The following is a 23,198-nucleotide window of genomic DNA, read 5'->3' on the forward strand; positions in this document are numbered from 1 at the left end:
TTGAAAACATGGCTATTTTTCAATTTCCTGAAAAGTTTCTGTTTTGGAGAGGTTTTCATCAGACAGCGACACTATGCTCTATACTAGCCCACTATACGCCACTATAATATCGCCACATGTACAAACCACCCCAAAACAACTCACTTTAACTAACTCGTAGCTTATGACAACCCTATTACTACCATTATTACGACAGTTACTACCATTACTGCTACTATTTCCCAGCCATAATACTTCAAGACTAACAAGCACACACATTTTCTTTTATATGAAATGTCCTTTTCTAGTTTGTGTTAATACTGAGTCTTTCTATGATATTTTCAGTATCATTAACTGAACACATTCAGCGGTTCAGGGCCTGACCACCACCTTCTGGGATATTACATTTCAGGCGCCCTAGACTTTTAGGTGAAACATGTAAACATAAAGACAGTGGAATTCATCACATCACCGATCATGGTGTTGACATGTATGACATGATTAAATAGCAATATTGTGTGATTAAACATGGAGCACATCCCAAATTGCACACTATTCTGTAAATGCACTACTTTTGAACAGGGCTCTGGTCAAAAGTAGTGCTCTATGTAGGGAATAGGGCGCCATTTGGGACAAACGATTGAGTCCTCATAACGTTTGCTAATCAGACCCCTCTATCCACTGTCAAAAAGTAATACGTCATAGAAATGAATCACAAGACACAGCAAGGTTCAGACAAAGAATGTCACATGCTCCAAACATTTGTTTTCTAAAGGAAACATTCCTGAATCACAGTGAGCATGAATATAATGAACGGATTTATAGTGAATTTGACCATTGTAGATGTTGGATTGTGATTCTTGCAATTAAAAAGTAATTTACATTTTGAATCTTGGGTTTTTCTGTGTGTCAAATATTGCCTACTGTCCCTATCTACCTGGTGGAATAGTTACAGTAGGTTTGTCAACAGACCGATGAAAGATCTATAACTTCACAAGCTGTTTAATAGACCAGACAGTTATCAGCTCTCACTCTGACTTCAAATACAAATCAGATAAAACTCAGCTTGATCTTAACCCTTACAGCAGGGTTGTCAGAACCTGCCTATTCCCTATATAGTGCACTACTCAAACATAGTGTGTTTCTTTGGCAATAAGGTGCCACTTGGGACACAAGCCTGGACCGTTGCCTGATTAACAGTAAAGAAGACAATCACAGATGGAAGTACCAATCATTTTTCAGCCATGTTTTGGATTGTATTGCCATGTAATGTATGAACACAATATGGTACAGTACTTATACAGATGATGACTACAACAACATATTCAGTGGACAGCAGGTGGACGGATTGTTATTACTGTACAGATTCTGTGGGGAAACATCAAGTCTCTATGGAAATATCAAACCATATACTGTAAACCACCATCATTTAATATACCGTACACCAGGTCCATATCCGTTTAAAAACGAGACACAACATTGATGTAAAAATGTGAGAGAAAACAAAAGAAAAATCTAACAAGAACATATACATTTGAATGGAATCAGTTTCGTGACATCCAATTGCGATCTTGTCTGATCGCTGCAACTCCCCAACCGACTCGGGAGAGGCGAAGGTCGAGAGCCGTGCGTCCACCGAAACACAACCCAACCAAGCCGCACTGCTTCTTGACACAATGCCCACTTAACCCAGAACCCAGCCGCACCAATGTGTCGGAGGAAACACTGTGCGCCTGGCAACCGTGTCAGCGTGCACTGCAGACAGCCCGCCACAGGAGTCGCTAGTGCGCGAAGGGACAAGGACATCCGTGCCGGCCAAACCCTCTCCTAACCCGGACGACGCTAGGACAATTGTGCGCCGCCCTATGGGACTCCAGGTCACGGCCGGTTGTGACACAGCCTGGGAACGAACCTGGGTCTGTAGTGACACCTCAAGCACTGCGATGCAGTGCCTTAGACCGCTGCGCCACTCGGGAGGCCCAAGTCAAGGTATTTTTCTGAACAAATGTTAACTCTATTTGATTATTGAGATATTGGATATGTTAAAGACAATACATGTGTAATATATGTGTAATAAAATGATATGCAGGATTAATCAGAGGGAGATTATTGTAAACGTAAAAGTTGTATTTCCCTGTCCTCAAAATTATTGGTAGACAAAGGGGCAATCTGGGATTGGTACAAATTCATTTTTTGACTTTTAAATGAATGATATATAGCCATTGATTGTTGACTGCTTTGTTTTACAAATCCGGGATTGCCCCTTTATCCCATAACTTCTGTCATCAAAAGTATACCACAGACTGTAGGCTTCTCCCTTTGCTCATTAATAAATATACCTCTAATCGTCACCAGGTACAAACAATCTAACTGGTCCAGATACATAGCCTATTCTTAATATCCTCTACATATGTAAACAGTTTACTGACCTTTGAAATTATGACCTCTGGAATGCTTTACATAACGCTATACAAAAGAGCGAAAACAGTTTGAAAATAATGATTACATTTATGTGCAAAGTATAATCTTAGAATAACTTCTCAAAGTATGATATATTAAAAGTTACGCTAGATAGCAACAACATAATGATGCTCTGTTGAGAATAATTATTAACACAACAAACATAAAATAGACATTCTATAAACAAATGAGCAATGTATTGGCAAAACTAAATGTAAGTGATAAGCGTTCTTTTCCCCTTAGTATCATCATCACTAGTCTCTACTTGTCCCATCTCTGGTTTGTATATACAGTTTGTGTAGGTTTCATATATCCGTTCATCCGTCTACTCATCCATCCATTCCTCTTGTTTCTTCCAACCCCGGTGTGTCTCTCCGTCTGTGTCCCTAATATACCAGAGACCTGACTGAGACCTGGGGCCATATGTATCAAGCATCTCAGAGTAGGAGTGCTGATCTAGGATCAAGTCCTGCCTATCCATATAATCTGATTCATAATGATCTAAAAGACAAAACTGATCCTAGATCAGTACTAGTACTCTGAGATGCTTGATACATACAAGCCCAGAAGACTGGGAGCTGATGATTCTAGCTCTCCTCCAGCCAGGAGGGCTTGTCTGACCCTGGGGGCTTTAACTTGACGTTGAACTGTCTCAGTGTCTGTTCCAACTGCTGCTGGTTCCCAGCGAAGTAGGCTGAGATAGCATTATGGAAGAGCAGCAGCTGCTTGTGCATCACCTTCACCTACACACACACACAGAGAGAAGTAGGCTGAGATAGCATTATGGAAGAGCAGCAGCTGCTTGTGCATCACCTTCACCTACACACACACACAGAGAGAAGTAGGCTGAGATAGCATTATGGAAGAGCAGCAGCTGCTTGTGCATCACCTTCACCTACACACACACACAGAGAGAGGGAGAGAGGGAGAGAGAGAGAGAGAGAGAGAGAGAGAGAGAGAGAGAGAGAGAGAGAGAGAGAGAGAGAGAGAGAGAGAGAGAGAGAGAGAGAGAGAGAGAGAGAGAGAGAGAGAGAGAGAGAGAGAGAGAGAGAGAGAGGATGTAGAATTATTGTAAACTAACTAACCAAACAACTAACTAACCCACCTTGTTCTCTTCCAGGAACTTGAGTTTGATGGTGACGTCTGAGCGCAGCCGTTCGTACTTGTCTCTCTGCACCTGGTACTGCTGCTGGGACACCTCTATACGCACCATGGTGGCAGCATCACGAGGACCCAGACTCAACTCCTCCAGGTCGGCCCTGTACGCATCAAACTCCAGCCTGGGAGAGAGAGAGGGGAAGATAGGTAAAAACATAGGCTTGGGCCGTCTCCAGATAGTCATACCGTTGGTTCTTCTGCCATCCCGCAATTTACAGTGAGGGAAAAAACATATTTGATCCCCTGCTGATTTTGTACGTTTGCCCACTGACAAAGAAATGATCAGTCTATCATTTTAATGGTAGGTTTATTTGAACAGTGAGAGACAGAATAACAACAAAAAAATCCTGAAAAACGCATGTCAAAAATGTTATAAATTGATTTGCATTTTAATGAGGGAAATAAGTATTTGACCCCCTCTCAATCAGAAAGATTTCTGGCTCCCAGGTGTCTTTTACAAGTAAAGGTGAACGAGAGAAATTGTGCAAATGACTAAAGTTGTGATGCATGCTTTTCTGAAGGAAGAGCAGCATGTGTACATGGAGCAGAGGAGAGAAGAACGGAGGAGAAAAAAACACAAGTAGGAAGCACAGGGATCAAATGGGAGCTGTACAGACAACCCATTCAGAGCTCTTTGACTCCTCGCAGAAAGCCATTATATGATATCTCATGGCAAACATTTAGTAGTGAATTGCATACAAGTTAACTTCATCACCTCATGTGCACCGCACAACAGAGACTCGCCGATAGATAAAGAATGCTATGAACTCACCAGCTCCCGCTGTCTCCCGTTGTGCTATTTATAAACACACACGTGACAGGCTTAACTGTTCTGGGGAACTGCAGTAAGCTTCATAATGTAAAATAATTTGACAGGTGAAATGAAGAACACAATCTGCTTTATCTCCTAACGTATTGTACAAGTTGACAGCAGGTATTAACTTAAAAAGTAGCGAGAAATATTCAAATTTCTTAAAATAAAAATTTTAGAAAGAAATACCTCAGTATACGGTATACCACCCAATCCTATAAAACACCCACATAACACCCTGTAACAACGAATAACCCTCAAACCCAGGTTCAACTCCTCCAGGTATGCATGGTACACATCACACTCCAGTCTGACACACAGAACTATGATGTCATGTCAAACACACTCTATATAATGTCTCTGGCAATCATAGATATAGGGCCACATTTTCATGGTGTAAAGGAGCACAGATCTCTGTAAAAAAGACTGTAAACCTCATCATTTGGGAGTATGATCATTTGAAACTGTTATAAGGAGGAAACTACCACAGTATCTCCAGGCCCTGCACCTTTCTTTTTTTATTATGTTTTACTGTTTTTTACCCTTTTTTCTCCCCAATTTCGTGGTATCCAATTGGTAGTTACAGTCTTGTCTCATCGCTGCAACTCCCGTATGGACTCGGGAGAGGCGAAGGTCGAGAGCCGTGCGTCCTCCGAAACACAACCCAACCAAGCCGCACTGCTTCTTGACACAACGCACATCCAACCCGGAAGCCAGCAGCACCAAGGTGTCGAAGGAAACACCGTACACCTGGCGACTGTGTCAGCGTGCACTGCGCTCGGCCCGCCACAGGAGTCGCTAGTGCGCGATGGGACAAGGACAACCCTGCCGGCCAAACCCCCCCCCCCAACCCAGACGACGCTGGGCCAATCGTGCGCCGCCCCACGGGTCTCCCGGGCGCGGCCGGTTGGGACAGAGCCTGGACTCGAACTCAGATTCTCTAGTGGCACAGCTAGGACTGCGATGCAGTGCCTTAGACAACAGCGCCACTCGGGAGGCCGACCCTGCACCTTTCTAACCCCATCATCGTTGTTACCTTGCAGCCTCGTACAGTTTGATGGTCATCAGTGTGTCCTCCATGGTCTTGTTGACCAGTGTATTGATGCTGGACACAAAAAAGTTGATGGCGCCAAGAAGAGCCTCCCCGTTCCTACACAACAACTTCTGGGTCTCTGCGTTGTAGCCAAACTCATCCTGTGGACACAAACACCTGCATTTACATCCTGAATAAATACCTCATGTAGAGGAACAGTCAGTAAGGTAGCCTGGATTCCAAAGTGAAACTGATAGGCTGTGTTTCCAACCAAAAATTACAGCCTGGATTTTCAGGCTACATTTCTGGAGGCCAATTTCACACAGTGTGCCATCTGCAGCGGATTTCTGGCTGGGCTGAGGTCTACGGGTTAAGCTTAGGGGTCAGGGGTTAGAGGTCTTTCTTACCCGTAGTTCAGGTGATTTCTGGCTGAGGTCCGCGAAGGTGTCCCCCAGGGCCTGCTGGGTCTGGACCATGTTGTAGAAGTGGCTGGTCAGGGCGCTGGTCAGTCTCAGGACAGACTCGTACTTCCTCTTGGTGTCCCTGAGCACGTCTATCTGGGCCTCCAGCTCCAGGTCCACCGTCCGAGAACCACGGCCAAACCGCTCAGAGAACATCTGCTTGGTACACTGGTGTAAAGATGGAGAGGAAGAGATGTGATTAGGATAAAGGAGAGAACATCTGCTTGGCACACTGGGATAAAGACGACTTGGAGAGATGTGATCAGAATAGAACCGAATAGAAGAGTTACTTGCTTTCCAAGGAGGAAATTATTCCCAGCCTTCAGGATTCAATGAAGGATGGCTTCAACACATTTTCCCCAGGAGACAGGTTTTGTTCTGTACCTTGTAGGTGTTGATGCCCCACTTCTTAACGCTGTCTAGTTTCTCCACAGCCACACCACGGTTAGCCTCCTCCACTGACATGTTCTGGTTGCTGTTACTGTGGTGCATTCCAGACCCTGACACAAAGGATAATAAATAACATGCTCACTCTCAGAGGATTCCTTAAAGTGGCTAGTTGCTGAGACCTAGTTGATAAAGTCTATAGTAAACAAGATGGACCTTCCATCTCATTTACTATGAACCCTGTCACAAAACCAGCTTCAGTCAGTAGCTACGATACACAGAAAGGCAGATCAGTGCATCCTTGGGCACTCTCCTAATCACTGCTACTCAAAGCAAAGACCTGAAATATTCCTTTCATGTACCAAGTATGTCTTTGAGACAAATAGTATGACAGTGATTGAGTGACCGGTTGAGAGTGAATGAAATGAATGAGTGAACAAGGTGAAGTGGAGTAAAGGAGGGTGGTGATGTATGGGTCCAGTGTAGGGCTGGAAAGTTCCAGTAACATTCCCAGGTAAAATGTCCACGTTTTCCAGAAACCCTGGTTGCAGAATTCAAAATGTAGTGCTTATAGTAATTCTGGAATTACCTTCCAATTCTGGAAATCTTCTGACCAGGATTTCTAGAAAACCTGGGAATTTTGGGGAACCCGGAATTTTGCAACCCTACTCCTCTGGTACCTGTGAATGGCTGGTCGGTCTGGTTCTGGTTGGCTATCCTGCTGGCTGCTGACTGGCTGGGGACCAGACCTACAACCTGTCCCCTGGACTTCATTCGCAGGTCTGGAATGAACATGGGAGGGGGGAGATGGGGAGAGGAGTTGTGAGGATATGTGATATATGAGATGGAGAGAATAGATGAAGGTTGGTGAAGGTGTTACAGAGGTGAGAGGATGTGATAGTGAATCATGAAGGTTTTCCATGTCAAAAAAACAATAGAACATAAGTAGAAGTAAAGTATGAAATATGAACATGTTGAGAACATAAGTAGAAGTAAAGTATGAAATATGAACATGTTGAGAACATAAGTAGAAGTAAAGTATGAAATATGAACATGTTGAGAACATAAGTAGAAGTAAAGTATGAAATATGAACATGTTGAGAACATAAGTAGAAGTAAAGTATGAAATATGAACATGTTGAGAACATAAGTAGAAGTAAAGTATGAAATATGAACATGTTGAGAACATAAGTAGAAGTAAAGTATGAAATATGAACATAAGTAGAAGTAAAGCATGAAATGATGCACATGTCATGTGGTGATTTAATGAATATTTCATTCGTTAACCGCTTCATGTGACATTTGCATACATAGGAAGCATCCAAAATGGCACCCTATTCCCTATGGGGGAGCCATAGGGCTCTGGTCAAAAGTAGTGCCCTATCCATTTGGGATGCAGTTGTCGTCATTAGAAACATTCACGCAAACATAACACAGTAAATCAAACAGCTCTGCAATGAAGTCAATCAGGTTAGTAAACATATGCAATTTTTTTGTTAACATCCACCGACATGCATTCAGTATGCATTAGACAGTACAGCAGCATTCCCTTCTTTCCTGTGACATCTGTAGAGGTACACAGTGTTGTTGAAGAGAGGGACTTCAACTGTGTCTGGGGTTAAACAGCAACCCAGGCTACAGACAAGGCTCATTCTCCCACAGAATTAAAGAGTAACTCATGAAAACACTCTTAAAAGTGTAAACAGGTAGACTCAGCAATATGACGTAGAGGCAGAGAGTAAACAGCACAGTGGGTCAATTTCCACAACAACAAAGAGTGTTGAAGCTCGAGGCTCAACTTCTCCGGTGTTTTGGTGCCCTGGCTACCACGCTGTGAACAGCATGAAACGAACCCGTGCACATACTGTGTGACTTTACATTTTTTAAATTGTTATTATTATTCATTACACCACATAAAACAATTGAGCTCAGGTGCATCCTGTTTCCATTGATCATCCTTGAGATGTATCTACAACTTGATTGGAGTCTACCTGGGGTAAATTTAATTGATTGGACATGATTTGGAAAGGCACACAACTGTCTACATAGGGTCCCACAGTTGACAGTGCATGTCAGAGAAAAAACCAAGCCATGAGGTCGAAAGGAATGGTCAGTAGACCTCCGAGACAGGATTGTGTCGAGGCACAGATCTGGTGAAGGGTACCAAAACATTTCTGCAGCATTGAAGGTCCCCAAGAACACAGTGGTCTCCATCATTCTTAAATGGAAGAAGTTTGGAACCACCAAGACTCTTCCTAGAGCTGGCCGCCGAGCCAAACTGAGCAATCGGAGGAGAAGGGCCTTGGTCAGGGAGAAAGGGAAACCTTCCAGAAGGACAACCATCTCTGCAGCACTCCACCAATCAGGCCTTTATGGTAGAGTGGCCAGACGGAAGTCACTCCTCAGTAAAAGGCACATTACAGCCCCCTTGGAGTTTGCCAAAAGGCACCTAAAGGACTCTCAAACCATGAGAATCAAGATTCTCTGGTCTGATGAAACCAAGATTGAACTCTTTGGCCTGAATGCCAAGTGTCACGTCTGGAGGAAACCTGGCACCATCCCTACGGTGAAGCATGGTGGTGGCAGCATCATGCTGTGGGGATGTTTTTCAGCAGCAGGGACTGGGAGACTAGTCAGGATCGAGGGAAAGATGAACGGAGCAAAGTACAGAGAGATCCTTGATGAAAACCTGCTCCAGAGCGCTCAGGACCCCAGACTGGGGCGAAGGTTCACCATCCATTAGGACAAAGACCCTAAGCACACAGCCAAGACAACACAGGAGTGGCTTCGGGACAAGCCTCTGAATGTCCTTGAGTGGCTCAGCCAGAGCCTGGACTTGAACCTGATCTAACATCTCAGGAGAGACCTGAAAATAGCTGTGTAGTGACGCTCCCCATCAAACTTGACAGAGCTTGAGAGGATCTGCAGAGAAGAATGGGAGAAACTCCCCAAATACAGGTGTGCCAAGCTTGCAGCATCATACCCAAGAAGACTCAAGGCTGTAATCGCTGCCAAAGGTGCTTCAACAAAGTACTGAGTAAAGGTTCTGAATACTTATGTAAATGCAATATTTCTAAAAACCTGTTTTTGCTTTGTCATTATGGGGTATTGTGTGTAAATTGATGAGGGGAAAAATGTAGGGGTCTGAATACTTTCCGAATGCACTGAAAGTACAAAAATAAAAAAGGAACGCGAAGTCTTGCATCTCGCTCATCTCCATAGCTGCGGTGCTGCTTGTAGCAACATCATTTCGCTGAGTCTTCCTTTAAAAGAGGGAAGTATACAGTTATGTGGAAGGTGGTTGAGAGGTGTAAAGCCACTTGTGGGCTGAGGTTCGGCTCCAGGGACAGGGGCACAGTTAGGGGCATGGGGACGTCTCCTGTCCACATACTGAGGGTTGAAGTGGATAGCGGGGCCTGGAGGACAGGGTTGGTTAAGATAGTCAGTAAGAGAGAGTAGGAAGTAGATCTTAAAATCAAAATAGCCAATACAGTAGAGAGACTGTTTGCTACCTATAGAGACTCCTGAAAGAACTGAAAGAAGATTATGTCAAAATAGAGTCACTGATGCAGAATAGCATGCAGGAAAGCTCCTAAAATAAACAAAAAACTGAATTGACTTCCATCAGGACAAACCACATTGGGGCAGTTGAAAATGTAGTCTTCACCATTCTTAATGCTAACAAACCAAGCAAGCAGCACAGACATTGCTTAAGGGACTAGGCTATTCATTGATTTAATAAGGCCTAAGTGGGCATAATTAAGTGGACAATGCAAAGCAATGAGAGCAGTAGGGAGCGAGAGAGAGCTGTCTGTACCTTTAATGAAGCTAGAGAGAGCAGTAGAGCTGTGTGTACCTTTAATGGAGCTAGAGAGAGCAGTAGAGCTGTCTGTACCTTTAATGGAGCTAGAGAGAGCAGTAGAGCTGTGTGTACCTTTAATGGAGCTAGAGAGAGCAGTAGAGCTGTGTGTACCTTTGATGGAGCTAGAGAGAGCAGTAGAGCTGTGTGTACCTTTGATGGAGCTAGAGAGAGCAGTAGAGCTGTGTGTACCTTTGATGGAGCTAGAGAGAGCAGTAGAGCTGTGTGTACCTTTAATGGAGCTAGAGAGAGCAGTAGAGCTGTGTGTACCTTTGATGGAGGAGGTGGGTATGATGCCCCCTGCAGGTCCTCCGTAGCCTCCAGACACAATGCTGGTCTCATTCAGGTTGGGACCAGACACCATCACCTGCTGCAGGTCCTAAGGTGAAGCCACAACACATCAATGGAATAGATATAGCCTAACTCTAATCAGTCCCCCACGGATTTCGCAGAGATTTATGATATTTGCGGCCAAAAACACTTGATTTTGCTGCGCCAAAAAACAAATGTGAATCCTGGAGGGACTGACTAATGCGTAATGCTCCTGTAGAGTTTATTGTCAACCTGTCGAAGACCTTCCATATAGGCCTAATCTTTGTTGTACACAGACACTCACACACATGAAAATGGTTCAGTAGATTAGGTGAAAAACAATTAGGAGAAAAACTATCGATGAAGGTTTATTGTGGTTAGTCTGAAAGTCTTCTATGTTAACACGTACACTACATCTAAATCTACAGTTCTCCAACCACGACGTGACACACTCTCTCTCATCCCTTCTACTGCATATCCCTACCTTCTCATCTAAGGTCCACTGAATCTTTGCAGCCTGCACAGAAGTGAGACATAATACAGTACAATAAAATACACAAACAAATAGTTTATGTAATGAGAGGTCACCACACACAGTATACATATATATACTGTACATAGTAACTGTATCTCAAATGGCACCCTATTCCCATGGGACACAGACCATATGACCCACCTGCTCCAAACTGTCATCCTCGGCCAGGGTCTCTCCATTGCTGTTGATAGGAATCTCCATGGTAGCCGCTTTGCCCATAAAACTGTCTGCCATGGTGGTCGTCTGCAGGAGAGAGAGCATTGGGAGAGAGACAAAGAGATGGGAGATGGAGAGATGGAGAGATGGAGAAAGAGTGAGGTGATGAAGAGAGAGAGCACGATCATCACACACTGAGCTTTTCACATTAATGATAGGAATGGTTTCAATGTAAATATGAGTAGAATCTGCCTAATTCAGGATAATATCCAGCCTAGCCAGCTGTGATATGTAAATATGCAGTGTCCATATTCCTTAGCCAGCTGGCTGATCTGTCCACTGGTACAGTTACAGTGCTGAAAGCAGCGATAACCTGCTCTCACAACAAGCAATCACATTTCACAACACATTATAGCAGCCATAGCTAGCTATTCGTGATCATCATTCGTGTTGTATCTAGTTAGCTTGTTAGTCCCAGCAATACAACACCTAGCTAGCTCCAACCTTGCGTCCCTTGCCAGCTGGCTAAACTGGTGGTGCTGCTGAAAATTATGATGAGCTCAGTTAGCATGATCTGCTAGCTAGCTAACGTTACCTGCTGTGTAGGTGCAGTAGTCAGATCTCCCAAAATGTCAAATGTAGCTGTTTATTCCACACGGTATTTCATCAAATATTACTATTATGAACGGAATGACACCGTTGCAATGTTTATTTTTCGTCTGTTGATGAACGCATGACTATAGTCGTTATTCCGTTAGTATCCCCCGGTAGAACCGGACACAGTATGCAGATGAAATCCCTGAAGCCCAATCCCTCCCTCCTTCCTTCCTCTGGTGCTACACGTAACGCTACGTCAAGTCGCTACGTCAAGTCGTCACGTCGAACAGCTGACGACATCAACTACCCTCTGCCCTCAAACATTTAGTGATTTGGATTGTTTGGTTTGTGTGGAAAAACAAACATCACCACCTTAAAAATGAAGTTCTCTCTGCAACTAGGGCAGAAGGAGGTTTTGAGTTATTGGATTTTGTGGATATGAATAATACCTTTACGATTAAATGGTTGAATTCCAGCATCTTTATGGTTCTCAGCAGGGTTGGGGAGTAATCCGTTACATGTAAACTGTAATCTGTTACATTACCAGCTACAATATTGTAATCAGATAACAGATACTTTTGAAAAACGAAATTATTATTTCGAGGATTATTTTTTAATTCAGAAAGGATGTTTGCGAAAACCAAATGTTTGACACTTCTCTGTTTTCTCAATCAGCATTGAAAACATTCGCTATTTTAAATTTGTTCAACGTGAGCGAGTCTGACCATAAATCAGAGACAAATATGATGACACACCAAATGTGTTTGATGGATCGAGGGAAAATAGCAGGAATACGCTTTTGTAGGCTACAGTCCAAGCTATGTATTCCAATGGTGCGACTGCTGCATCCAAAAATAATCCAATTTGAATAAACGCTTGGAGGTAAGGATGACAGCAGTGGTGTAGTCTACACCGATACGGATATCACTTATTATTGATATATACATAGCACATTGATGTGAATCACACTGCTACTCTCTCATTTAGCTATTTGCACCTTACGAGTTGTGGTTGTTGTGGATGGATGTTCACAAATCTAAATGTGTATTTGAACACAATAATGGTTGAATTCAAGAAGTTTAAGCTGCCTATCAACCATTGTTTTTACAGCCAGTGAAAAATGCGCTCTTGCAACAGCTGCATAGTGCGGGTCCCAGTCTATGAAATAAAAGGGAGGCTTTTATTGCTCAATCTAATTCATGCTGATATTTTTTTTTTATCCATAGGCCTAATTGACATGCTCAAACTCACACACTTTGGATAGACTTAAAGGGGCAATCTGTAGTTGCTACAGTACACCCATTTTTGGACTTATAAATTATATATGTACAGCACCAGTCAAAAGTTTGGACACACCTACTCATTCAAGGGTTTTTCTTTATTTTTACTATTTTCTACATTGTAGAATATTAGTGAAGACATCAAAATTATGAAATAACACATATGGAATCATGTAGTAACCAAAAAAGTGTTAAACAAATCTAAATATATTTTAGATTATTCAAAGTACCGGGTTAGGCGGGGGTCATTGTAAATAATAATTTGTTCTTAACTGACTTGCCTAGTTAAATAAATGTTAAATAATACAAAAATATATATATATAAACACCCTTTGCCTTGATGACAGCTTTGCACAGTCTTGGCATTCTCTCAACCAGCTTCATGAGGAATGCTTTTCCAACAGTCTTGAAGGAGTTCCCACATATGCTGAGCACTTGTTGGCTGCTTTTCCTTCACTCTGTGCTCCAACTCATCCTAAACCATCTCAATTGGGTTGAGGTTGGGTGATTGTGGAGGCCAGGTCATATGATGCAGCACTCCATCACTCTCCTTGGTCAAATAGCCCTTACACAGCCTGGAGGTGAGTTGGGTCATTGTCCTGCTGAAAAACAAATGATAGTCCCACAAACCAGATGTGATGGCTTATCGCTGCAGAATGCTGTGGTAGCCATGCTGGTTAAGTGTGCCTTGAATTCTAAATAAGTCACCAACAGTGTCACCAGCAAAGCACCCCTACACCATCACACCTCCTCCTCCATGCTTCACGGTGTGAACCACACATGCGGAGATCATTCGTTCACCTACTCTACGTCTCAAGTCTCTGACTTGTGGTCAGACTCGCACAGGTGGAACAAACTTAAACTTGCACCTTTTTTCAATGCTGATTTGAATGTCAAATATTTTTTCCCACAAACCTCCTTTCGTCATTTAAAGGTAATGCTTGAAGTAATCATCTAGTTTTTCAAAAGTATCTGTAATCTGATTACAATATTTTTGCTGGTAATGCAACGGATTACAGTTACCGTTTTTGTAATCCCTTACATGTAACGGATTATATGTCATTTGTTACTCCCCAACCCTGGTGGTTAATGCTATTCCCTCTGGTATTTCCCAGCTAATGAAAAGTCATATGTGTTCTCAAGATACACTTAGAATAGAACCTAATCTATTTATTAATGGTATTGATATCAAAAGTCCCAAGTGTACAAATAAACACATAAGATAATATTTTTTTAGAGCAAAATAAATATCACACCAAGAGGGAAATCCTTTTGGCTTTGTCCTTTTAAATGTATTTCTAATAAGATAAGAGAGGTGCACCTATAGATTTTACACAACATTTATCCCTCCAACACGATGGTGTCAAGGTTTACAGACATTGACAACAAGTTTACCTTCTGCAATGATGAACCTGAAATGCTGACACATTTGTTTTACAGTTGTTTGTACATGATTCGATTTTGGATAGATATGAAGGAAAACATACTGAGGAAAACTGCTCACTCTATTGATATTAAATGCAATGATGTTATATCCTTGTTTGACAGTACTCTGAACTCTTTGAAATGTATAACTAATGTCATGATTTTGGCTGGTTAGTAAATGTTATATCCACAAAACCAACTTTTTTTAATCAACCCCCTGCTTTAAAGGGTTTTTGATAGACTTTATGTTTTTAATTGAGTCTCTAAAATTACTAAATAATAAGAAAAGCTTGTCTACAGCCTAATATTATAACAAATTATTTTAGGAATAAGTGTAATTGTCACATGATCTTATACTGTCATAACTAATGTTTCTGTTTTTGTTTTGTTTGTCTTTTATGTTTTTGTCAATTCTTGATGTGTGTTTTGTCCTATGTTTTTATTTTATTTTCAATTGTTAATCCCAGCCCCCGTCCCTGCAGGAGGCCTTTTGCCTTTTGGTAAATAAGAATTAGTTCTTAACTGACTTGCCTAGTTAAGTAAAGGTTAAATTATTATTCTTCTTTTTTAAACTCTATGATGTCTCATTGTCTGTCATATTTAAAAAATAATAATGATGTAGTAAGTAAGGTACCAAACTTTGCCAGAGGGTGTCACTGTAAGCACAGGGAATACAGTGAAAATGTGTATTTTTAAATCTGATACAGTCACGGATGTGAGGTTTACATGACTGGACTGGAGCATAGCCACAGAACCATCTTTGGCATAGCCTACTGTTGAATGTTCTAGTTCATGAAGTTTACAGATGTGAACAGAAGAAGCAGAGAGGTTTGAAGAAGCCTCTGGCTACCGTTGCGCAACCTGGAAAGGTACATGGAGGTAACCAAGTTTTCAACTGTGTAAGAATCTGAATAATATATACCATTTAGCAGACGCTTTTATCCAGTCTTATTAGCATATATTTTCTTAAGTGTGTCCCCAGCGAGAATCAAACTCACAATCCTAGCATTGGCATCGTAAGTGCCATGCTCTACCAACTAAGTGACACAGGACAGGTCAGGAGCTTTGTAATACTGCAGGCCCTACACTACACGCAAGACTGAGGGTTAGCCAACCCAAAGATATTCCAGTAGAAATTCAAGAACTTCCCATAACAGGAAAAGGGTGTATGGCTACTGGTGTTAAGACTGAATAACCTGTCTTGTAGTAGTCTCTAAGACTACCTTTTAGTCAGGAGAGAAGCTGTTCAAAACGTGTCAAAACCTTGACACACTACTTTTATCACAGAGAAGAGAGCAAGGTCGCATCCCAAATGGCACCCTATTCCATATATAGTGCACTTATTTTGACCAGGGCTCATAGGACTCTTGTCAAAAGGGAACAGGGTGCCATTTGGGACACAGACCAAGTAGAAGGGAGTTTATGCTGGAAAACAAAAACTGTCAGTATAGTCAAAGAAAGATAGTAGAGAAAGTGCCTAGTTGCTGACAAGGGACAGATCCGCTTGTCTTTGATAAATCTTTGATACATCCCCTTAACAGTATGACCTGAAGATATACATATTCTGTTTAAGCAAAGGAGTGTAAACAACTCCATCAGATGAGAAATCGGAGCGACCCTAAAAAAGTACACAAAAAAAGAGCACCTCAACGACCCCAGAATAACACCAGTCCCAGTCGGTGAGACTTATCAGGGGTGCATCCCAAATGGCACCCTATTCCATACATAGTGCACTACTATTGCCTGGAATCCCATCTCCCTGGTCAAAAGAATTGCAATACATAGGGAATAGGGTGCCATTTGGGATATGCTTCCCGCTGTGAGTCAGTCTGTTCATGAATGTAGATGATACAGTTGGCTGGTGCTGGTGCCTTCCTCCGGAACATGACCTCTTATCATCTCTCTAACATCATAAAGCAACAGGCTACAGGACTGAAATGCATTAATATCAATCGAGGAGAGAAGCTGGGTATGCGGCCCAAACGGCAACCTATTCCCTATATAGTGCACTACGTTTGACCAGGACCTATAGGGGAATATCCCGTAAAGGGAATAGGGGACGCAACTAGGGACGCAAACTAGGTCTCCTTTGTTCATATTCTCTCTCTCTGAAGCTCATCTTTCAAGGCAAACGCCCAGCAGAGACTTTAAACTGAGATGCTGATTGAGAGAGAATACAAACCTTTACATACCAGGTCCAGGATGTTTATCATTGGGGAAAACATGAAGCAGATAAGCAATGGACCTAGAGACTCCATAAACTTTACATTAATAAATACACTACTCATCAGCAATCATGTGTTTCGATATGTAAAGCAAAGTTAGAAGTAGGCCTATGCATTTACAGCAGGGGTGTCAAAATCTTTTTGCCCCGGGGGCCGCATTTGGTCTTCAATGAGGTCCGGAGGGCCACCCTGAAAATGTGTTATATTTCCTTGCTGTCAAAATGAGCAAAAAATAGTTCTCTATCCATTGTTTTTGGAATCTTCGATGCTCCCTGATTGTTTAGTGATTATTAGCGAGCTGGACAATCAAGTAATTGTATAAATGTAGATCCATTATAATTTCTACACAGTTTCGATTTGGTTTGAGTTATTTTAAAGTATCTTGAGTTTGTTCTCCCCCCAAGGATATACTGTATATATATATATATATATATATATATATATATATATATATATATTGTTTTTAGTCAAACCACCCTTGTGCCGGATTAGACCCCCTTGGGGGCCAGATCACCTGACACCCCTGATTTACAGTATACAGTATACAATGCTCCTACAAACAGATACCCAGGAGCCTGAGGGAGTGTCTGAAATAAAAGCCTGTGAAACAATGTCTCTCCTCTAGCTGTTTTGAACCTGGATGTTAAAACCATTTCACATGTTGCGTGTTTGGAGGAGTTTGGAAGGTCCGACTGCCTGCGAGCCAGTAGTTCCGTCCGTGTTAGCCAGTGAAAAATGCATGTAGAATGTTTTTAGTGTTTGAAGAGAGTGACAGACTCAACATCCTCTAACCTCACCCTTGACCTCCAGCATTATTCACGGTCCACAAAGAGGTGCGCTCGCCAGTCGTCTTCTCAAGGACTCGCTGCTCTGAATTGATAAACCAGTTGTTTTGCTTTCTCCAAGCGGAAGAGAGGAGATCAGGACAGGAGCTACCTTCCTGGCCTGAGTTGCACAAGACCAGAGGAAACTGGAAATGCTCAGCTGTACTGGCATGTCACTGTAAAACCCAGAACTGCAGAGAAAAATGCCTTTCTGTTATGATCATGTGTTTTGTTTTGTTATGACAATGTTCATTTAATCCTGTCCATTTCAGTGCAATTGCTGTGTTCAAGGAAAACTCCACCCCCAAAATATATTTTGGAATTTGTTTCATCAGTCCATTGTTGATATAGTCCCAATTTCCTTTTATCACATTGCATGATAATGGTTATTATGAGTAATATACTGTACAGTCCTGGTTGTTAAATTATTGATTAATTGAATTTATCTAATGCTTATATTGCCAGGCTGAGAACACAATCTCAATGTAAAAGTCAACAGTCAGAACACCTCAATGGTCTCCCTAGATGATTGTATTGTAAATACTGTATCAGGCTCTATGGCTCTGAGGCTAACCTTGTACACAAAAAGCCACACACAGGAGAAAAGTGAGTTCACTGGCAGCCATTAACAGAGAACAAGGTCCTATTAAATTTAAATGCTTCATGTATGGAGCCCTGGCGAAGGCCAATGTCACATGTGCCCTGGCGAAGGCCAATGAGTGCATGTGAGGGGAGCGTGAGACTTCCTCGACCACCGCCCTCCCCTCCCTGTCCTCCTACCTCCTGCCATTTTAGTGAAGGGTTCGTCTTGTGTTTTAATGGTCATTAAGCGCGCTTCCAGATGTTGGCAGGCGACCCGTCCTGACACAGACCTCTGTGTTCCTACTGAAGCAATCAGCACCGGAGAGAGAGAGAGAAAGTGTGTGTTCCTACTGCAGCAATCAGAGCACCGGAGAGAGAGCGAGCGAGAGAGAGAGAACCGTAGAAACACATGGCAATACACCACACTGTGGATGTCTTGCCTGCTATGTCATTATTCTCTGGGAAAACAATTACAAACACTGCACGGTGTTTATAGTATATAGCATATGGAGATGATCCTTTTATAGTATCTATAATGTGCCATTTCAAACAAGCTGTCAAGGGTTTTTCCACCCAGTGGTTTAATCAGTGTTGTATCTGGGAGGGAGCAGTACATCATCATTATGGATCTGTATTCTGCGTGACTGTAGTAGACATACAGCTTTAAAACCCCTGAAAAGACAACAATAGGAATAGAATAAATGACCAGACGGATAACAATTATTTATTCTCTTTTATTTTCGTTTATATCCATCAAAGCCTTGTGGTTTTCTCAAGGGTTTGAAAACAGCAGATGAAGGAAAGAGAGGAATAGCAGCTTGTTTGTGTTTGGAGGATGGAGCAAGGCAGACGTGACATGCAGAGTCAATACGAAAGCTTTTCAATAATCCACTACCTGCTACCTGAACAGAATGACAACACTCCCTCAAACTTTAGCCTGCAAATTCTTACTGTAGACTGTAAATTTGGTTTCTTTGATCCTGTATGCTTTGTTACCTATTGCCCACAGTTGCATTGACCATGTGTGCATCTTAAATTGCACCCAGAGCTATATGGGACCAGGTCAAAAGTACTGCACTATAAAGGGAATAGGGTACTATTTGAGACGCAACTGTCACGACGGAACTTGAATACGGGTCTCCCATGGGAAAAAACAATGTGTTGATGGTTAGACCAAAAGGAGCCCGACTCATGTCTGCAACACAACCCATTATTGACCTGGTTCAGGGTTGTGGTAGTGGTTAAACTAATGGATCACTGGTGTGAGAGGTGAGGTCCAGGCTGCTGGACAAAAGATGTGGGTGTTGCCATGGCAACAAGATGCAGAGCGTTCCGTTCCATAGTAATCACCCAGGATTCCTGAGGTTCCAGTCAAGACATCAATAACAGGAAGAGGGGTGTAGCGGGAGTGAGGCGGCGCCGCTTTCATTTACTCATGCTGCTGCCTGCTGCGATTCTCACACTATCTGCCTCTGGGGCTGCAGTCCGCTCCGCTGCTGGCTGGTATGCAGATTGCACTCAGTTTGCTTCTGCTGTGCTGGGCTTCTTTAATACCAAAGACTGGTTGACCTCAATCAGTCAATCAAATTGTGTTTGTCACATACTTTGTAAACAACAGATGTAGACTAACAGTGAAATGCTTCATTATGGGTCCTTTTCCAACAATGCAGAGTTAAAGATAAAGATAAAAAAGATTAAATAGAAATAGTGACACAAGGAAGAAATACACAGTGAAACAAAATAACGAGGAAAAATAACATGGCTATACCAGTACCGAGTCAGGGGTACAACGTAATTGAGGTAGCTATGTACACATAGGTAGGGGTAAAGTGACTAGGCAACAGGATAGATAGTGGACTGGGCTGTAGCAGCAGCACACATAGTGGGTATGAAAGTATATGTATGTGTGTGTTGGGGTGTCACTGTAAGTATGTGTGAGTGTGTGGGTAGAGTCTAGTGTGTGTGCATAGAGTAAGTGCAAGAGAGTTACTTAAAAGAAAGCTATTCATCAGCCTTGTTGCTAGGTGGCTGGAGTCTGATCATTTTTGGGTCCTTCCTCTGGTATAGAGGTCCTGGATGGCAGGGAGCTCCGCCCAATGGATGTACTCTTCCGTACTCATCCCACTCTATATTGCCTTGTGGTCGGGTGCCTTGCAGTTGCCGTGCCAAGCGGTGATCAAGCCAGTCAACATGCTCTCAATGGTGCAGCTGTGGAACTTTTTAAAGATCTGAGGGCCAATGCCAAATCTTTTCAGCATCCTGAGGGGGAAGAGGCACTGTCGGGCCATCTTCACAACTGTGTGGGTGTGTGTGGACCATCTAAAGTCCTCGGTGATATGGACACCGAGGAACTTGAAGCTCTCGACCCGCTCCACTACAGCCCAATCGATGTGAATGGGGGCTTGCTCGCCTGTCCATTTCCTGTTGTCCACGATCAGCTCCTTTGTCTTGCTGACATAGAGGGAGAGGTTGTTGTCATGGCACCACACTGCCATGTCTCTGACCTCCTCTCTATAGGCTGCCCATCAGGAAGTCCAGGATCCAGTTGTAGAAGGAGGTGCTTAGTCCCAGGGTCCCAAGCTTGGTGATGAGCTTGGAGGGGACTATGGTGTTAAATGCTGTAGGTATTCCTTTTGTCCAGGTGGGTGAGGGCAGTGTGGAGCGCAATAGAGATTGCATCATCTGTGGATCTGTTGGGGTGGTATGCGAATTGCAGTGGGTCCAGGTTGTCTGGGATGATAGTGTTGATGTGGACCATGATCAGCCTTTCAAAGCATTTCATGGCCATAGATGTGAGTGCTACGGGGCGATAATCATTTAGGCAGGTTACCTTGGTGTTCTTGGGCACCGGGACTATGGTGATCTGCTTGAAACAAGCTGGTATTACAGACTGGGTCAGGCTGAAAATGTCAGTGAAGATGCTTGCCAGCTGGTCAGCGTATGCTCTGAGTATGTATCCTGGTATCTGGGGCGCGACCTTACGAATGTTAACCTGTTTAAAGGTATTACCCACATCAGCTACAGAGAGTGAGATCACACAGTCGTCCGGAACATCTGGTGCTCTCATGCATGGTTCAGTGTTGCTTGCCTCAAAGCGAGCATAGAAGGCATTTAGCTCATTTGGTAGGTTTGTGTTGCTGTGCAGCTTCACGGCTGGGTTTCCCTTTGTAATCCGTGATAGTTTGCAAGCCATGCCACATCTGTCGAGCGTCAGAGCCGGCGTTCTAGTCCTGTATTGTTGCTTTTCCTGTTTGATGGCTCGTCGGAGGTCTTAGCGGGATTTCTTATAAGTGTCCAGAATAGTGTCCCACTCCTTGAAAGTGGCAGCTCTTGCCTTTAGCTCAGAGTGGATGTTGCCTGTAATCCATTACTTCTGGTTGGGGTATGTATGTACGGTCACTGTGAGGACGAAGTCGTCAATGCACTTATTAACTAAGCCGGTGACTGATGTGGTAAACTCCTCAATGTTGTCGGATAAATCCCGGAACATATTCCAATCTGTGCTACAAAACAGTCCTGTAGCTTGACCTGGTTGAAAATAGAGCAATGAGACCACACTGCATAGATTGAGTAGTAGTGAGTAGAGTTGATATATATAGAGTATAGAGCGAGGTATCAAGCTTAATATATATGTTTATCTCAAAGTGTTGAGAGACTGATAGGCTGTTAACATATGGTAAGATTTTGGTTGTAGATTACAGATGTACTACTCAAGTATTCCTTTTAGCAATGAAATACATCAGCTGTTCCCATTGGTAGTAGTTTAGCTATATGGACAGAAGCCATCAACAGAACGGAGATACTTCTGATCTGTCATCATCGTTTATCCTCTCCAGTAGAAACTGGATAGGGGAACAGATTTTAACATATTTTACCCAATGTATTAGTACTTTGCATATCAACGTGGGGCACTCATTAATCTAGACCTCATCCTTAAGGAATATATGGTGTTTTTGTTTTGGTTTATTTAGATTGCAATAAAATTGCTTTTGGCAGAGTAGAAGATATGAAACAGTATTTACTCAAGTGTGTTTATCCTGCCTGTCCCTCTCGTCCTCTCTCCTCTCTCTCTCTATCTCTCTCTCTCTCTCTCTCTCTCTCTCTCTCTCCTCTCTCTCTCTATCTCTCTCTCTCTCTCTCTCTCTCTCTCTCTCTCTCTCGCTCTCTCCCTTTCATCCTCTCCCCTCTCAAGGTTTCTTCTTTCCAGTGTAGGCAGAGGAACTGGGAGTTTTCACTTTTGTAAGTTCCCTGACAAGTGAGAAAATCAGAAAACAGATCATATGGATGAAAAGCAAAAATCTTCGCTCTCCAAAGTATTGGAATCCGAGTGCTGTCTTTCACACTCTTTTTCACACTTTTTTCTTCCTTCTTACCATCAAAATCCTTTCAGGCCTATTTGGGACCTCAGAGAAGGCCTTAGCTGGAGAGTGGGTCCAAAGAGAATGGGAATAAAGACTATTTTACATTTATTTAGTATTTTTATTAACCCGTTCTCTTCGAAGGACAAAAATAGCTTATGGATACATAGACTTTAAATGCATCCCAAATGGCACCCTATTCCCTATGTAGTTCCCACTAGTTTTGACCAGGGCAAAATTATAGCACTATATAGTGTATATGATGTAATTCCTCTCCATTCCTCCTCATTCACAGGAGTGTTGCTGTGGTTCACAGGCTGCTTTCTGTGTCAGTCTGCCAGTCTGACCCTGTGGATGCCGTGCGAGCCTGCTGCCTATAAAACCCAACCAGGAAATTCACCAACCAGTAGGAGAGCAGCTGCCCCAGCATCCCCCCCCCCCACTACCCCACCAGGAGGCCTTGATACACCCGTTAAATTCACCTGCAGCAACAGACCATCAGATCCATGACTAGTCAGAAGCCGGCCGCAAGTAAACACACTGAGCAATTTAGATGTCGTAAATCCCACAAGGGGCCTGTTGGCATTTTCACTGAAGCGTTAAAACCCTTTTTAATTTAGTTTTTGTGAGCTCTAGCTAGCTACCAGTGGTTGGCACACAGAGGGCTGTGAACAGGGGCCCTGCACGCACGTAGCAGCAGCAGCAGAGGAAGATCTTTAAGTTGTTTTATGTGTTTTCTTACGTTAAGTTTATCAC

The 23,198-nt window shown here is 42.9% G+C and overlaps 1 protein-coding gene across 7 annotated transcripts; it reads right to left on the reverse strand.

The window, feature by feature from the left end:
• Positions 1 to 1,210: 1,210 nt before the first annotated feature.
• On the reverse strand, positions 1,211 to 12,009 carry LOC106581000 (arfaptin-2). Of its 7 annotated transcripts, none has more exons than XM_014162640.2 (10): positions 11,747 to 12,009; positions 11,137 to 11,238; positions 10,945 to 10,977; positions 10,419 to 10,527; positions 6,970 to 7,071; positions 6,287 to 6,402; positions 5,849 to 6,070; positions 5,445 to 5,602; positions 3,545 to 3,719; positions 1,211 to 3,182 (listed from the first exon to the last, which is right to left on the reverse strand). In XM_014162640.2, exons 2-10 carry the CDS (start codon positions 11,227 to 11,229, stop codon positions 3,027 to 3,029), a joined length of 1,164 nt encoding a protein of 387 aa, XP_014018115.1. In that variant the 5' UTR covers positions 11,230 to 11,238; positions 11,747 to 12,009; the 3' UTR covers positions 1,211 to 3,026. The 7 variants fall into 7 exon arrangements, with proteins under 7 accessions (XP_014018115.1, XP_014018114.1, XP_045559680.1 ...); XM_014162639.2 differs by having other exon boundaries at positions 11,125 to 11,238; XM_045703724.1 differs by having other exon boundaries at positions 1,211 to 3,334; positions 11,125 to 11,238.
• Between the last annotated feature and the right edge of the window lie 11,189 nt (positions 12,010 to 23,198).

This window comes from Salmo salar, chromosome ssa20, assembly GCF_905237065.1.
Source record: "Salmo salar chromosome ssa20, Ssal_v3.1, whole genome shotgun sequence".
In the NCBI taxonomy this organism is placed as follows: Eukaryota; Metazoa; Chordata; class Actinopteri; order Salmoniformes; family Salmonidae; genus Salmo; species Salmo salar.

Excerpts from the sequence above, each read along its gene's own strand:
- LOC106581000 (XM_014162639.2), bottom strand. The coding sequence starts at position 11,229 with ATGGCAGACAGTTTTATGGGCAAAGCGGCTACCATGGAGATTCCTATC. Across the intron at positions 6,403-6,969 it reads GACCGACCAGCCATTCACAG|GGTCTGGAATGCACCACAGT; the intron begins GTACCAGAGGAG and ends CCTTTGTGTCAG. Across the intron at positions 3,720-5,444 it reads AAACTGTACGAGGCTGCAAG|GCTGGAGTTTGATGCGTACA; the intron begins GTAACAACGATG and ends TCTCTCTCCCAG.